The following is a 16,858-nucleotide window of genomic DNA, read 5'->3' as shown; positions in this document are numbered from 1 at the left end:
GCCATTTCTTTGGTTCAGTACTTTGCTGCTTCCCCTGGATTACTTATAAAAGCCTTCAGTCTCTAGTCTTCTCTCCAGCCCATCTTTCATAAGTGAGATTTGTGATCTCATCAATGAGCATATTCTCTCCATTGACACAGGTCATAACCTATCCATGCTTTCTCATCCTGCGTTATTCTGAAAGCCTTCTTTGAGGTTTAGTTGATAATAATTTTTCTTAAGTGCAGATGTGACTATTCAGTCCACTCCACTGGTTTCCTATTGTCTCTAGGATAAAATATAAACTCCTCCATTTAGTTTTTAAAGTCTTACTGTCCAAACTAACTTCTTCCTATCTTTTCAACCTCCTTGACTTTATCTTCCTTATCCATACTCTGAGATGCAAAAAAACTGACCTTCTTTCTGCTCTTCCCTCGGGGTACTTCATCTCCCATCTTCTTGCCTTGATCCCATATATCTAGAATACACTCCCTTCCCACCTCAGCCTCTTCCTTTAAGGTGCAGATCAAGCGCCATTTTCTTCTTGAAGCCTTGTCTTGTTTCTGCTTGAAGCCTTGTCTTGTTTCTGCTTAACCTCCTCCCCACAACACTAGTTTCTTCCTTCCCAAACTACTTTGTATTTAGTTACTTTGTATATATTTTTATTTATTCCTTTTATATTTATGCTGTATATCTTTACATATATATTTATGCCTCCCTTTACAATGAAAGGTCCTTGAAGTAGGAATTGATTCATTCATTTAACTTATTGTCCCCCAGTATCTAGTGCAGTTCCTGCTATACATAGTATGTATTTAAAAATCTATGTTGCTTGATGGACAGAAATAGTGTCAGAAGGCATTTCATTTCAATCATGGGGATATTATAAGCAAAAGCAGAAGACACAACAAGGTTGTATGTGATGCAGAGTAGTCCAATATAGTTGGAACATGTAGGACAGGACCAGAGACTCTTTACCTGGAGTTTGGCACTTAAATGATTTTGACCATTTTAACAGATAAGATACAAAATCATCCTTACTTCTCTGTGACTTTCTGGTAATTCTGCATTAATAATTAATAAAAAGTCACTAGAGTTCTAAAAATCTGACTGTTTTTACAGCACCTACAGACATTAGAGCACTAACAATTAAATGGGAGATTCTTGTCCAGTACTAGTGAGTGAATTATATGCCACTAGAAAAATTAACCATATCCTTTTTTGACATTCTTTCTATAAATGAAACCAGAAGTTATAAAGATGTTGTGGAATAACTCACAGAAACTTATGGTATTTCTTAAATTGTAGCTCAAAGGCAGCAGGAAATATTTATTTCATGGGATCCTTGTTACTTTTTCTGTTACTAGGCAAAGGGGACTCATTAGGAAGAAAGCTACAACTTATGTCCACACATTTGTAGCAGAAGATGAAACAGACATTCTATAGATGATTTAGTTGGATCCTTTAATAGTAAGTCAGTATGCCCTTGTGAAGGTGGACATTGGGGTGGGAAAATGGGAAAATTTGATTAGGATTAGGATTAAGAGGGAGATATGGTCACAAAGGCATTTTCTTTTATAGAGAATGTCTGAAAAATTGAAGTGGATGTGAAAATCCCTATAGAAGGAGGGATTCTCTAGGTCAGGGCTGTCCAAAAAAGCAGGCCTGCAGCTTCATGCCACCTGCAGGGCAATTTTATATGACCCCCTGTGGGTTTAGTAAACAAAACTGGGCTATTGCAGAGTTCTCATTAAAATGGCTAGTCAAAATATATTGTCTATTGGGTTTTTTTTTAGGTTTTTGCAAGGCAAATGGGGTTAAGTGGCTTGCCCAAGGCCACACAGCTAGGTAATTATTAAGTGTCTGAGACCAGACTTGAACCCAGGTACTCCTGACTCCAGGAACGTGCTTTATCCACTACACCATCTAGCGGCCCTGTCTATTGTTTCAATAAAAACTTTTAATAGTAAGATGGGACAGCCCTGCTCTAGATACTTCTATTTGAAGATAATGGCCTTCTGATGATACACTGTTCTGAAAATCCAAAAGGGATACCTTTTTATAGTCATTCAAACAAGATTCCCCTCCCAATTTATACAACAAAAGCCAAGTAGATAGAAATAAATGTTGCCAAGATTGTTATATATGCTTTCAGTGAATGGTGTGCTGGACTCAGAGTTAAATGAGAGGAAAGAAATGGAATGGATTATATTTAGAATGTTCTGTATCTCTTGGAGAGTTTTCCAAGTTGCTCCTTAACATCAAAGCACAGCTTTTTAAACATTGTTTTTATTGATGATTCTGTAAGACTGCAAATTGTTTAAAAACACAATTTTATAGTTATCAAATTATTGGTGACTTAAAGGACATTGGAAAGACACATGGTATGTATGTTATGGCGGATTATCATTAATGATTTGTACATAAAAAGTAGCATAGAAGACACCAAGGATATGTATATCCAGATGGAAAAGATCAGCTGCTCAGACTACCTTGAGAGATAACCCAATTGTTTCACTGGCTACTTGATATTTTGGTAGCTTGATAGCACATAGCACATTGGGTAAATTCTCTATGGAATTCTGGAAACCATTTTCAAAAATGAGAAAGTATTGATGAGCTGCAGTCTTCTTTGGTTTAACGATAACTTTTGGTTTAACGATAACTTTTGGTTTAACGATAACTGTGAGAGCACAAGATGTGGCACTACTACCTCTATCTTCCTCTCTTGTTTATCAAATTTAAAATCATTCTTTGAAAGTAGATCCTTTCATTTAGCATGTGTATGGTGAGATATATGATAGAAGTGACAACTGTAGATAATAATACATTAGAGTTTTTAGAGTTATTTTTATTTTGATGCTTTTTACTGATCATTGTGGTTATGAGTTGATAAACATTCATTATTAAGATCCAATTATAGTAGTTCCAAGGAGCAGTGTTTATAGCTGTATCTGTTTAAAAAGATATTAACCTTTTACTCAAAATCATTTGTTGTTCCATTAGAATTATAAAGCCATAACTTTGCAGTGAGTATTGAGAATGACCTCAAAATGAATTTAATGTTGAATGAATCACAGATGATTGCTTCTGGATGTTCTTGAAAAGCTACAGGAAACTTTGAAACAACTACTTCAGTCACTGTAGGGAGGGAATGGGGTGTTTTGATAGTTTATGTATAGCATAAGATAGCAATGATGACTCTGGTTTACAGTTAATTCGTCATTTTGGTGTTGAGTTTCAGAAGAAATTGCAAACTAGATAAAACTTCCTTTGCTTTTTTCCTGGGCCTCTTCTCTAGCACTAGTGGTCTGTTGTTTACCTTCTCATTAACCCTTATCATTAACCCTTCCTTTTCCTTCCCATCTTGCTAGTTGCAGGTTGTTCCCTACTGTTTTTTTTTTCCCCTATGGCTTTATTCTCAGCTTCTCTGATAAATTAGAATTAACTTTTGTGATCTTTCATTTAAATTTTTATTTGAACAGGGACCTTCAGTGACTTTAACTCAGAGAAGTTACTACTGATCCAGTTTTAGAGACTGTGAGAGCATTAATGGTGAAAAGATTTTGGACTTGGAGGGCATTTGTTTTGCCCTTCTACATCCTACTTTGTACTCTAAAGCTAAACTTTTCTTAATGACATAAAATTGGACTCTTTATAGTGACCCTACTTGAAGAGACTTTAGGGAGCATCTAATTCAATCCCTTCTCTTTATGTAGAAAAAATTAGTTCCAGAAACATGATTTGTCACAAAGGCAGTCTATAGTAAAGCATAATGTTGCAAAGAATCCACACTCCAGTTCCGGCTCATCCTGCTTTGGGGGTCTCTAAAGAATGGTCCTGTCTTGGATAAGGGCTTGGGTTTGAAGCAGTCATGCTTAATTGTGCCTGTCATCTCCCTGTTACTTTCTAAAGGGAAATTAAGAGTTGCACTGGCATGACCCTACACTAATAGCACCTTAATCTCTTTAAATCACCACTAAAAGGATTTAGAAGGGCTTGAGCAGAAGTGAGTAGTGAAATCTTGGTGAAGTACCAGGAAGTAATGAATTGCTTTGTTTTGTTTGGGGAATGGCAGGTGCTGAAATCAAGGAGCTTGGGAGCAATCACATTTGTGTATGTTTATAGTGAATTTGATTTCAGAAGAAGCAAGCTCTATTTTAAGTTCCCTAATGTACCAAATGAAAGCTTTTTCTCCACTTTAATTGGTGCCAGGTACGGTATCTCTTAGAATGGACGGATGAAGACTTAGAAGATGGAGAAGATACTGCCAAAACAGCAAATCTCGAATTTTGTCACCCCTTATGCCAGTGTTCAAAGTGTGCTCCAAGACAAAAGGTTTGACTCTTTCTGAAAGACAAGAAATTTTAATTAGCTCCACTCAGTGACTGTTTCTTTAGTGGGAGTGGTCTCCTCTGGAAATGTGCCTCTCTAAATAGTTTAACACTGAGCTCTGGTTATGTTTATTTCAGACAGCTTCATTTTTGAGGGAAATATTTAGTAGCTTAGAGATAAGAAAAGTCTAATAGATGGTGCAGATATTGTTGTTGTCTGCTCCAACCTCCTAATGTACAGTATAACTGTTAAATTGTACTGATTTTTAAAAAATCTAATATGAGTACTTACACATTCTGGTGGGGGCAGGACAGATGCCTTCTTAACTTTTAAGCCATTGCATCAGTATATCTTTGATTTATTTTTGACTTGTCTTCAAAACTTGTAGCATGTTATTTTAAATATTGCCAGAAATATTATGTCTTTGTCCTTTGAGGATAGATTTGTTTTTCTTAAAAATAGTCCAGTGATCCGATAATGTGCATGATCAAACTGGGTAGTATCTTTATTATTTAAAACAAAATGAGGTATGACTGAAGTGGAATGAATGAGAGTCGTTTTCTAGTGTGGTTTATAAATTATTTCTGAAGAAAGCTCCAGAAGGAGTTCTGAAGAATTTTTTTCAATGTTTATGATATTGCCATAATAAACATATAAACCATATTCCCTTCCTGGACATTATTTTGTCTTTACATTTCAACAATTATTTTTGACAAGGTTTTGATTTTCACATTTTTCTCCCTCCCTCCCTTCCCTTCCTCCTCCTTTTGACAGAAAGCAATCTGAAGGCTCTACATGTAGAACTATGCTAAACATAGTTAATAATTAATCACACATATATAAGTTTTTACAATATATTTATATACTATTACCTTCATGCTATATAGTTTGTTTAATTATTCCCCAAGTAATGGACATTTAGTTTGTCTCCAATTCTTTGATATCACAAAAATTGATGCTTTAACTATTTTGATGTGGCTTCCTTGGAATATAAGCCCAGTAACTTAGGTTTTGGTTCAAAGAACATGGGTATTTCAGTCATTTTATTTGTATAATACCAAATTGCTTTCCAGAATAGATATACCATATTATATACCCACAATGTACTTTGAGTAGTCATTGAAAATTCAGAATCTTTTGAGTCTTTCCCCTCTTTCTCCCCCTCCAGCCCCATACCATATATCTTTCTTACTTCCTCTTATCAAATATCTAATACATGCAAAACCCTATCCTAAGTACTTAGAAGCAAAGCAAAAAAAAGGTGGGGGGAAACATTGCCTTCCCTCAAAATATAGACAGATAAATAAAAGGTAGTTTGAAGATACAGAGATCAGGGGAGTATATTGAAGTGCCAAATATGAGGGCAAGGACTAAAGTAGAGAATGTTATAAGCCATATGCTAAACTCCTTGAGAAAGGAAAGGGAAGGATTTTTATGAGGTTGAGAATTGCAGCAAGTATCTGAATGGAATGATAGAGAAGAATGGACTGAATCTCAAAGGAGGAAAGGTTGCTGAGTGTTAGTGGTCATGAGTAGCAGTGATGAGCTGTCTGAAACAGCTCTTGCTAAACCAGTGTGTCTGGGGCAGGTTGGGGAATTGGGTTCCTATGAGCAGAAGAAGATGGAATCCATATGAAAGGAAGCAGTGTCAGGTGTCAGTCCCCCCCACCCCAAGGCAAATGGGGTTAAGTGGCTTGCCCAAGGCCACACAAGCTAGATAATTATTAAGTGTCTAAGGCTGGATTTGAACTCAGGTGCTCTATGTACTGTGTCACCTAGCTGCCCTCTTGATATTCATAGAAGGCTAAGGCATTGTTGCTTTTCTCATGTAGTTGACTGAAGCAGAAAGGTCACAACATGACCTTTAGGTACAAACTTCCATGGATGTTTGGTGGGGATGAAAAGTTAAGAGTGTTGTGATGACCTGAGGGCAGAAGAGCTGTAGGCCCCAGGGTCACAGGCTCCTGTAAGGGGAAGAGTCTTCAGATTCAGTTCTTAACTGGGATGCTGTCCCCTCTCTCCCTACCCAGCTCCCCCATAAACATGAGAAGTCCTGGATTATTTCATCCCTCCTTCCAACTCCCAGACCAAAAAAAAAAAAAAGCCCAGTTTTTCAACAAATAAAATTGGAACTATGTGGTTTATGTTGAATTTCTACATGGCCTTCTTTCTACTTTCTATTCCTTCTTCTTACTTTTCATTTTTTTCTGGATCAATGATTCTCAATAGAAAAGAGGTTAATAATCCCCAATATATCTACGTATAAAAGCTTTGGAAATCAGAAATGGCAAGAGTGGAATTTTTTGATCATTTTACTAAAAATGAGGCTAGCAAGTACCATACAGTGTAGGGGGGATATTCTGCTTTTTGCACTAAGATTTTAAATTCTGTGACCTGGCAGGTAGAAAAAAAAATTGAGATGATTTTGGGAAGAAAGCAAATGGGCTATGTGTATGTGAATCAACCCGCTAAAATCCAAGATTCTGGTATCAGAAGAGGCAAGAGTATTCATCAGTGTTGGCTTTTTTCAAGCGGATGTTCTTAAGCAGTTCTCTCTACCTTTTGAATCCTTAAAGAAGCTTGAAAAGATTTCCATCAGTGGACTTGGAGTGAATGTTACCAATCAGGATGGCTTTACTCCGATGCATGTTGCTGTGCTGCATGGCCGGACTGATCTCGTGTCCCTCCTTTTGAAGCATGGTGCCAATGTGGATGCCAGGAATGTTAATCGAGCTGTCCCACTTCATCTTGCCTGCCAGAAGGGACACTTTCAGGTAGTATATTCTTGGCCCTTGTTACTGCGGCCCTGGCCCAGGACTTTTGGTTGAAAGCTAGGTTGTAATGGACTAAGAGGGGAGTGAGAGCAGAGAAAGTGGAAGCTTCTGCTGTAGAGAAGGAGGGGGATTTAAAAAAAAATTAGCCCCAAAGGGCAGAAGAGATATAGGTCAAGAATGGAAATGGAAAGATCAAGTAAGGGTTTTGTGAGGATGGGGAGACTTGGGTTGTACATCCTGGCTGTAAATAGACTCAATGGTTATATGCATACATTCTGAGAAACCTCAGCAATTTTGTGCCTCAGACTTAGAACCTCATCCTTTTTTTTGTGCTGAATGAAGTCTTGGAGGTGCTAGCTCAATGGCTTTTGCAAATTAGTCCACTCGTTGGGACTGTAGTTGCTCACATAGTATATTTAAATCCTTGGAGACTTTCTTGGAGCTAAAAGAATATTTTATCTACTTTTATATAATGGTGCTTTTAGAATTTGCAACATCTAATATTCATTAAAAGTAAAAAAAGAAGCCTTTGGATTAGATTTTATCCAGGGCACTAGATGGGACTTTTGAAGGATCTGAACTCAAACAGAACTCACATTTGATTGATTGACCTGTTCTTCTTGGCATTCAATCACAGTGCCCCGAGGAGCTTCATCAGAGTAAACATTTTGTTGGCTTTTGTAAAGTAACTTGATATATGAGCTTGTGGACACTTTGACATGGACCCTAGAGATTCACATGTATACAACTAACAGGGTGATGATAAAATATAAGCATCCTTCAAGATTTTCAGTAGCCTATGACTTCTTAAGTCTAAAGTTAGAAGTCTTTCTTCTATTGGAATAGGTGGTGAAGATCCTAATGAACTTCAGTGCAAAACAAAATAAAAAGGATTCAAGTGGCAACACTCCCCTCATTTATGCTTGTCTGAATGGTCATCATGAAACAGCTGCCTTGTTACTGGAGGTAAGAAGAGTCTCAACATATGTTAGCTTCTTCCAAAAATGAAGTATTTTGTGATCCTACATTGTTAGCATTAGTTTAGCATTAACAACAATCTTCATTTTAATCTGAATAGTTCCTGTTCTTTGGAGCTGGTACTACATTATTTTTATAGAGGGGGACTTAATGTATCACACTAGCCCTGGGTGAGGGAAATGGGTACTATTTTTAGTTACCATTCTAGACTTGTATAGTAGTGTCAGACTTTTGGGTCCCTTTTAGTATTAGGCTATAAAATACAAGTTGTAAAACACTGCTTTGGGAGTTTCTATATGGATGGCAGATTCAGGGACTTGAATAACTAGGTGAAAGAAGCTTTGCTTTTGTGTTGGTTTTCCATGGTTCACTTCTACTTTGAGTGGATCTCTTGGATAGTCTTTAGAATGAAATACTGTTTTCCTTCCATTCTGCTAGCTTTGTAACCTTTATTTTAGTATAGACTTTGATGAAAGTCTTTCTCTTTCCAGCACGGGGCCTCCCTGAATGTTTGTAACAACAGGGGCAACACAGCATTGCATGAAGCTGTAATAGGAAATCATGCTATCCTGGTTGAACTCCTGTTGCTTCATGGAGCATCAGTCCACATTAGGAATAAGAGACAGTATACACCTGTAGACTATGCTGAACAGGTAGGTGAAGAAATTATTTTAAGAACCAAAGTCTCTATGACAACTTGAATTCCATTTGTCTAGAATAGATTTGGTAATTATTCAAATTGCTACAACTGGCTGAAATGGTTTTAGGGAAAGCAGGTGTGGGGTGTGTTAGACTTCTGCCATGGGGGCTTGTGACTCCTTATGACCCACCTGCTCTGTGCTCTTTGATTCTCTTCCTCTCCCTGCTATGCTCTAATTTCCCCTAGATTAGGAGCCTTGCTGTTTTATCTTTCATATTTCCTGTTCAATGCCTACCTAACATCCTTCTACATAGGTATTAAATAAGTTTCCTAAGGGAGAGTTCTCTACATTCCCACACTGTCTAGAAACTAGTGAGGGAGCTGGAAGGTTCTGCCTTTTTCTGGATTCCTCCTTACATAGTAACCCAGAGAATTTTGTCTTGTTTCAGAGGCAGAGATTAGCAACTAGACTTCATATTAGCATTTCTGGTTTGAAAGTCTTCACCAGGAAGAAGCCACCATCTCCTTACCAACACATCAGAGATAACTTGTAACGACAAGCTAATTAAGACATGTTAGGCATGATTTCTTTGTTAACATAATCTTAAATCTTGACCATGCATTCCTAGAGAGGTTTTATATAGAAAGTGGGGACAACTTACTTTTTTAGACATATTTTATCTTGCTACCCTGGTGTTATGTTTCACCAAAAGCATACAAAATTTACTTGACATGCTGCAGTAGGCAGAGTGACTCTTAAATCTACCTTTTTACTGGCGGTATAGAATTGGAATGTAATTTGTATAGCTGAACAAATCTGAGTTTCTTGTTTAAAAGAACACAGTAGCTAAATGAAGAATTGTTGGCACACAGACTATTATTATGCCAAAATCAAGGCTATTCTTTTTATCATTAAATCATAATTTTGTGTGATATTTATGATAACTAATAACAGTAATAGTAATAGTAATTTTTCAAGCATATTATGAGTACGTTTGTTCTTATACTACAGGGTCCAGGACCAGTCATCTAAATCTTCAATTGAGTAACATTTCTAGGTAGCTCATTTTCATATAGGTTGAAAACCATTAACCAGTTTTCTGTTGTGAATTCAAAAAGTAATTAATTGTTAAATTACTATTTTCCCCTTTGAATTTATAGAATTCAAAGATCATGGAATTGTTGCAGACAGTCCCCAGCTATATTACAGTTTCAGAAGATACTGCAGAGACAGATGGTGAAAGGCATGCTGCTGTTAATAACAGGAAAAAATGTAAGAATTTTTTCCTTAGATGTCTTAACTATCTAAGACTAAAAATGAATGGTTTTATCTTTTCTATTTTATGTAAATGTGATATTTTATCTAAAATATAATTACAAGGGTCAGGTGGGAGGTGCAGGGGAAGTTCCCATTTCTTGAAGAGGTTTTATGCAGAAAATGAGATAGATATTAAACATAAAGACCAATCCATAGTGTGTGTTTTACAAATCACTAAACACTTTCATATCTTCGTCTCATTTGTTCTTACAACATCCCTGTGAAGTAGGTAGTGCAAATATTATTGTCCCCATTTAACAGATAAAGAAACTGAGACTCAGAGATGGGAAGTGACTTGCTTGTTGTCAAACAGGTATTAAGCTACAAAAGATAGGACTCAAACCAAAGTTCCAAGGTTCTTTTTACCTAATGTTCTCCAAAAATCAAAATTTAAGGTTTTGTTTTGTATAATGTAGGTACATTCAAAATGAAGGTAAATATTCTGAGCCCCTTGTAATTGGTTGCCCATATATATGTATGTGTATGTGTGTACACACATACACATACACATATATTATACCTTTTAATTATTGGTTTTAATCTTAGTATTAATTTAATTTTGTTAATAGTAATTAACAGTGCTACCCTCTTAGCTTGAACTTTTTGAAGTTTTTGGTTTCTTAGTAAACTGATGGGGGAAAATTTCTATTAATGTTTATTACAAAACTACAACCTACTTTGTGGGTGTTTTTTGGGATTGTGCCAGGCATATGCATTAATCTGTTGCCTGGGCAGATGCCACCTAAAGCATTTTGCCTGAGTGCATATGAACAATAATGCTAAATAGCTAATTGCTCTATCTTCTTGGAAAAGGGTTTGATAAAGTAGAGAGGATGAGAGATTTTTTTGTTTTTAATAAAGGATCAGTCATTAGCATCAGATTTTAGAGTGAAAGTAAGTTTTCTCTGTACTTGACTTTTTTTTTAATGGAAGGATATTATAAAATGTGTGTACTGGTTGTTGGTATTTGTGCAGTAACAAAAATACCAACAGTTAGGGCAACTAGGTGGACGATGGATAGAGTGCCTGACCTGGAGTGAGGAAGATCTGAGTTTAAATGTGGCCTCAGACCCTTCAGCTGTATAACCCTAGTTAAGTCACTTCACCTCTGTCAGTGCCCTCATCTGTAAAATGGAAATTATCATAGCACTGACCTTAGCCTAGTCCCTGGAACATTGTAAGTGATATAAAAATGTTAGCTGTTGTAATTTTTAACAATGATTATATCCGTTTACGTTTCTCACATAATCTCTAGAGCTATTTTTATACAATTGGATATAGTTGTAGTAATTCACACAATAGATCTGAAAAATCGTTTCAGCTAATAAACTTTAGTTCTTATTTTAAAAACAAACTTATGAAATGAGAAGAATTTGGTATTGATTCTGATAGATTGTCTCTTAGATTTAAGCATTGTCCTTCTACTTTTACTAAGTTTTTGTGATACTAAATTATTGATACTGAATGCTCTCTGGGTTGGCCTAAAAAAATGCAACCGATAGGCAAGTCATTAAGAAACAAGCAAAATTTATTATAATAAATAACCAAGTTTAAATACTTTTGCAAAACAGAAATAAATTTTAATTATAAAAGTTTAAGAATAATATCTTAGCTATGATTTTTTCTTTTTTTATTGATATTTTATTTTTCTAATTATGTATTAGGAAAGTTTTTCAACATTCATCCACATGCATATACATCTTTTTAAGTTACATAATTTCTTTCCACCCTCCCTTGCCATCCCTGTCCCCTTGGTCATGAACAGTCAGGTGAATATTGTACATACACATTTGTGCTTAACATGTTTACAGATTAGTCATTTTTGGTATAAGGAATTAGGATTAAGGATTAGAAGGAAAATCATGAGATAGGAAAGAAATACATAAGAGAAATTTTTAAAAAGTGAAGGTATAGTTCATCCAGATTTTGTAGGGGTCTTTGTTTTGTTTTGTTTTGTTCTTCTTCCTCTGACTGGGAATAGCATTGTTCCTAGGCTGCTCTCCCAGGGTTGTCCTAGCTCTCTGAACTGTTGAGAGGGGCTGCATTCAACAAGGTTGATCAACTTACAATGTTGTTAATATGTACAATGTCCTCTTGGTTCTGCTCCCTTCACTTTTAGCTCTGAATTTTTTAGAAAACAATTTCTAAAAGATCATGGCAGGTTTCAAATATCGGTTCAATCTTTATATCCACAGTGAATTCAAGGCCACCTGGACTACTAGATGATACTTCAAGCAGAAGATTTCAGTTTGTCCATTCAGTTAGTCAGTTTAAGTAAGTTTTTTCTTTAAATTACTTAGTATTTGCTTTTTTGTTTTAAAATTTAAAATTTTATTTCAAGTTTGGAAAGATGTAATTTAAACCATTAAAAATATATACAAATAATTTTTTGTTCATTCAAATGCTGCCATCTTGTGGTCAACCGATGTTGTTTCATATGATTCTTTGGTGTTTTTACTTTTATAACTTTTTTACCTATATTTTAGAGCAAAAACTTTACAGGAAAGCATAACAAGAGATAGAAGTGTTCCCAATTTTGAAGATGACTTTCTGAGTAAGGTAAGTTTTCAAGCTTAATCTATGTTCAGTAACCAAATGTTAAGAGTTGAGCTGTAGTGAGCTTTATTTATTTTATCAATCTAGAGGTTTCTCTTAATTTAGTGGTAGTACTTAGTTTCTTTCCTGAACATTCATCATTTATTCTATTAATCTCTGTCACTGCAACATAAGAATTAGCAATTTCATAGCAAAAACTAGAATTTTAACAGAATTTGTACTTTCATTATATTTTTTATCACTTCAAAATGTTTTTTAGTTTAAAGGAAAGTTACTTAGAAGAAAAATTAAGAAGTACTATTATATTGAGCATGTGGGAAGTCATACCTGGTGGATGAAATGGATGTGACCTTGGAAAATTAAAATTTAATTATGTAATGATTTACTTAATATAGTAATAAATCTGAAAAAGGGGGAAAAAACTCCTGCAAATCAATGAGTTTAGCCACTACTTTTGTCAAGCATCTAGTTGGTTTGGCTGTGTAATTAAAATTTCTTAGCACCATGACTTAAATGTTCTTATCTGAAAACTATGACCCATTCTATAAGACAGAAATTATTGCTATTACAGATTCACTATTTTTGTTCTAGAGACATTAGACTTGGACTTTTGACAGTGATAATTAGAATGAATAATATTTCTACTGTGAGTTTCAAAAAAGTTGAAGCAGGTTTTACTGACATTAAATAGAAATTCTGTAACCAATTCCAACCTATTCCTTGCTCTGATTAAGCAAACATTAAGAAAATGAAAAAGATCCCTCATTTTTGTCAATGAATCTCATTTGTGGAGATGATATTTGAGGGCAAAAAGGTTCACAGATGTAGTGAGTGAAAATCTCAGAAGAAAGACATTATATTAATTCTGGTAGTGACATTGAAAAACACCTCTTAGTGGTCTTCACCATTTTTTACTCTTTCTCCAGCCAGCAGCTCTGAGCCATAATAAGGTCAAGTTAGAAGATGATCATCTGGAGCAGAGCAAATCTAAGACAACTGATGAAGAAAACAGTAGCAAACCTTTGATGGACACAATGATCCAGGCTGCTCATAGAACTAAACGAATGCAGCGGAGGCACACTGTCAATGAAGCAGTTGTGTCACAGGACCTAGAAACTCCTCATAATAGTGACTTAGCAGCTCTTCAAGAGCCAAATATTTTACCATTTGAAGACTCTTAGCAGTAACAAAGTTCACTTGCTGCCAAAAAGTAAAGAAATAAGATTTAGGACCACACCTTTGCAACTGGCTTAGAAGAATAAGCCTGCAGCAGAAAGTTGTTGTAAGGTTTGTACTTTAGAGCTGGAGCCTATTAGTGGAACATACTTCATGGAATTGCTTTCTGGCAGACTGAACAAGGAAAAGAGTAATGTAATGAATGTAGCCAAAATTTCTCTCTTTTTGTTCCCTAAAGCTGAAGCACTTGAAAAGGAAAGAGAGTTAAAAAAAAAGCAATGGTTTTTGAATCACTAAGTCCTGGATTTAAGTATTTGTGCCCTTTGGTTAAAATGAAAAATTCTGGTGACCTCTTCTAACACAATGTTTAGAACCAAGGTAGCATTTAAGTATTAAATAGCAGACTTTTTAAGTTCAATTTCCCTGTGCTACAATAAGCTGAATAAAGCAGTTAATCTTCATTGCACTGTGAGGATGCTACACAGAAAAAGTTACATTTGAATGAAGAAAGCAAAACTTTAGAAAAACAATACTCCTTTGCAAAGAACACAAGGATAACTAAATCACAATTAAATGCATTTATTTTTAGTAAAGATATGTTGTTTGTCCTGCAAAAAAATAAATGAATGCTTTTACTAGAAAGACATACAGATAATTTGATCTTCTACACATATGCACCTATAGCAGTGAGAACTTGCACATTCATGGAAACCCTTCTCTTAGTTAAGATACTCTTCCTTAAATACCACACTTCAAGGATAGCCCCCCAAATTAAAGAGATGAGATAGGGCACATCTTTCTTCCTAGGCTTTTGATTAAACTGCTGTGAACATGTCACAAACCAAGTTAAAGTGATTTTGATTTAAGGAATCATTGCCATATTTACATTTGTTCCTTTTATAAATTTCTATAGAAAATATTGGTTTTATTTTTTAATGTATGCTGTTGATAACTTGTCTAGGGCCCCAGACTTTCGGAATTGTCTGGAGTGTGTTTTCAAATACTTTTTACTATAGAAAAATGGCTTGTGCATGCTATTGGAAACACTTGTATGCTTGTAGAAAGAGGGATTTATGTATATTTTTCTAAAAAGTAATTTATGATTTCTGCTAATTTTCTAATGTGCCTTGGATATGTGCCAAATGATGGAAAAGAAATAGTAAAATTTATGATTCTTGAAAAGATCTCATTTTTGTTATCAGTATTTGGCATGTGTGTCTAGAGCCATTTTAATCCCCTTCATCTACAGCATAGATGGGTAGGATTTCTGGGCTAGTCCTGTAGCTGCTTTTGGGTGGTATTGAGTGTTATTGTTTTGTGAAGAGAAAATGAACTTTAATTTTCTTTAATAGGAGGAATCCATTGAGTCCTGTATTTAATTCTTCATACTTAATTCCAAATAGAATATTGATCCATTGATCAAATTTAACTGAAAAGGTGTCTGGGATAAGATATTCTTTCTGCAATAAGGCTGGCTAGCCACCTCCCACCTCCCACCTCCCACCTCCCCACAGAACTTGAATTTTTGATCTTCACCTTTTTTTTAAGTGCTTCCTTTTTGAAAATTAAATTTATTTTTTGTACATTTTAAGTTCCAAACTATCTACCTCCTTCCCCACCCCACACTAGAGAAGGCTACCATCTACTAGCATATGTGTGTGTGTGTGTGTGTGTGTGTGTGTGTGTGTGTATGTATATCCATAAACATGCATAGATGTAGATATATGTAAAACTACACTATGAATACTTCTGTTTATCTGTTATGTCTCTGGAGGTGGCCTGGCCTCTTCCTCCTAAGTCCTTTGTAGTTAATTGAGGTATTTATAATAATCAGGATAACTTAGTTGTTTGCAGTTGTTCTTTGAACAATATTGTTGTTACTGTCTCCAGCTGCTTGTTTCACTCTTCCTTATTTCATGCAAATCTTTCCATGTTTTTTCTAAAACCAACTCATGTCTTATAGCATAGTAGTGTTCTATTACAATCAGATAACACAACTTGTTTAGCCATTCTCTAGTTGACAGGTATATTCTCAATCTCCAGTTCTTTGCCAACATATTTTATTTCTTTAATGTCATTTTCACTTGATAAAATCATTACTGTTTTTTAAGTTGAACCATTTGGCATGGCTAGGTGCTTTAAGTAGGTTACTGTAGTTGGGGTTTGCTAAGGAAATAGAGTGCAGGGGTGGCTCCCTTCATTGATGGTGGAGGATTGGGCGATAGGCAGAGCTGATGAATTTTGAGGAGCTGCTATTCATGATGGATCTCTCATGGATCTTGGGGGTCCAAAGGGAGATGTTGATCATGATGATGGTTTCACTGCACTCTTTTCTTGGGGTGCCTCACTGCTTCAGGTTGACTGGCTTTCTTGCCCACTGGGTGAAGCTGAAGTTAAGGTCACGTCTCCACAAGGACTGATGATGGGTACCATGTGATCTGGAGGGCAGATCCCATGGTCCTCTGAGCCTTCATAGGGGAGGTGGTCGTTATGGTCTCTAGGTCACCTCATTCAAACTTCTTGCTTTCCCCCACCAGACATTGCAGTGGAGCCCTGAGTCAGCAAAGGGGTACAGATCCAGCTGAGGTGTTCCTGCTATAGTCACAAGATGATCTGGAGGGCAGGGTGTGGGCTGAATTTTTGATCTTCACCTTTTTGATAGCATTGTGCTATAGCTATCTTAGCCCAAACTATTACTAATTCCACGTTTAGCAGGGGCTCTTGATCTTAGATTAAGTTAAAAAAAATTTTTGAAGGGTTTACTTACTACATGTGAGGTGCTGTACTAAGCATTGGCGATACAAGTAAGACAAAAATTGCCCTTAAGGAGCCTACAATCTAAATGGGGATACAATATAATAAACAATGATGTATAGACTAGATATTTAAAGGATAAATTGGCAATAATCAATAGAAGGAAGGCATCAGCATTAAAGGTAAGGTTTCTTGCAAAAGATTTTAGCTGAGAATTCTATAAGGTAGAGATGAAGAGGGAGAGAATTCCAGGGATGGGGGGGAAGTAATGAAAATGCAGAGAGGTCAGTGTCACTAAATCTTAGAACCTATGAAGATTGGAAAGAAGGGGCCAAGTTGTAAAGCACT

The 16,858-nt window shown here is 35.8% G+C and overlaps 1 protein-coding gene across 1 annotated transcript in view; it reads left to right on the top strand.

Annotated features, from left to right (window-relative positions):
• The window catches only part of ANKRD27 (ankyrin repeat domain 27), an 88,701-nt gene extending 73,455 nt beyond the window's left edge, over positions 1 to 15,246 (top strand). The window contains exons 23-30 of the mRNA XM_074211473.1: positions 4,195 to 4,317; positions 6,891 to 7,088; positions 7,935 to 8,054; positions 8,558 to 8,719; positions 9,868 to 9,979; positions 12,220 to 12,298; positions 12,511 to 12,583; positions 13,507 to 15,246. Coding sequence (XP_074067574.1) covers positions 4,195 to 4,317; positions 6,891 to 7,088; positions 7,935 to 8,054; positions 8,558 to 8,719; positions 9,868 to 9,979; positions 12,220 to 12,298; positions 12,511 to 12,583; positions 13,507 to 13,761 — 1,122 coding nt within the window. The 3' untranslated portion in view covers positions 13,762 to 15,246. The remainder of the gene's footprint in view (positions 1 to 4,194; positions 4,318 to 6,890; positions 7,089 to 7,934; positions 8,055 to 8,557; positions 8,720 to 9,867; positions 9,980 to 12,219; positions 12,299 to 12,510; positions 12,584 to 13,506) is intronic.
• Positions 15,247 to 16,858: the final 1,612 nt, after the last annotated feature.

Source organism: Macrotis lagotis, chromosome 1 (genome assembly GCF_037893015.1).
Source record: "Macrotis lagotis isolate mMagLag1 chromosome 1, bilby.v1.9.chrom.fasta, whole genome shotgun sequence".
In the NCBI taxonomy this organism is placed as follows: domain Eukaryota; kingdom Metazoa; phylum Chordata; class Mammalia; order Peramelemorphia; family Peramelidae; genus Macrotis; species Macrotis lagotis.
The sequence above is the reverse complement of the archived record's forward strand: the minus strand, read 5'-3'. Positions and strand labels throughout refer to the sequence as shown.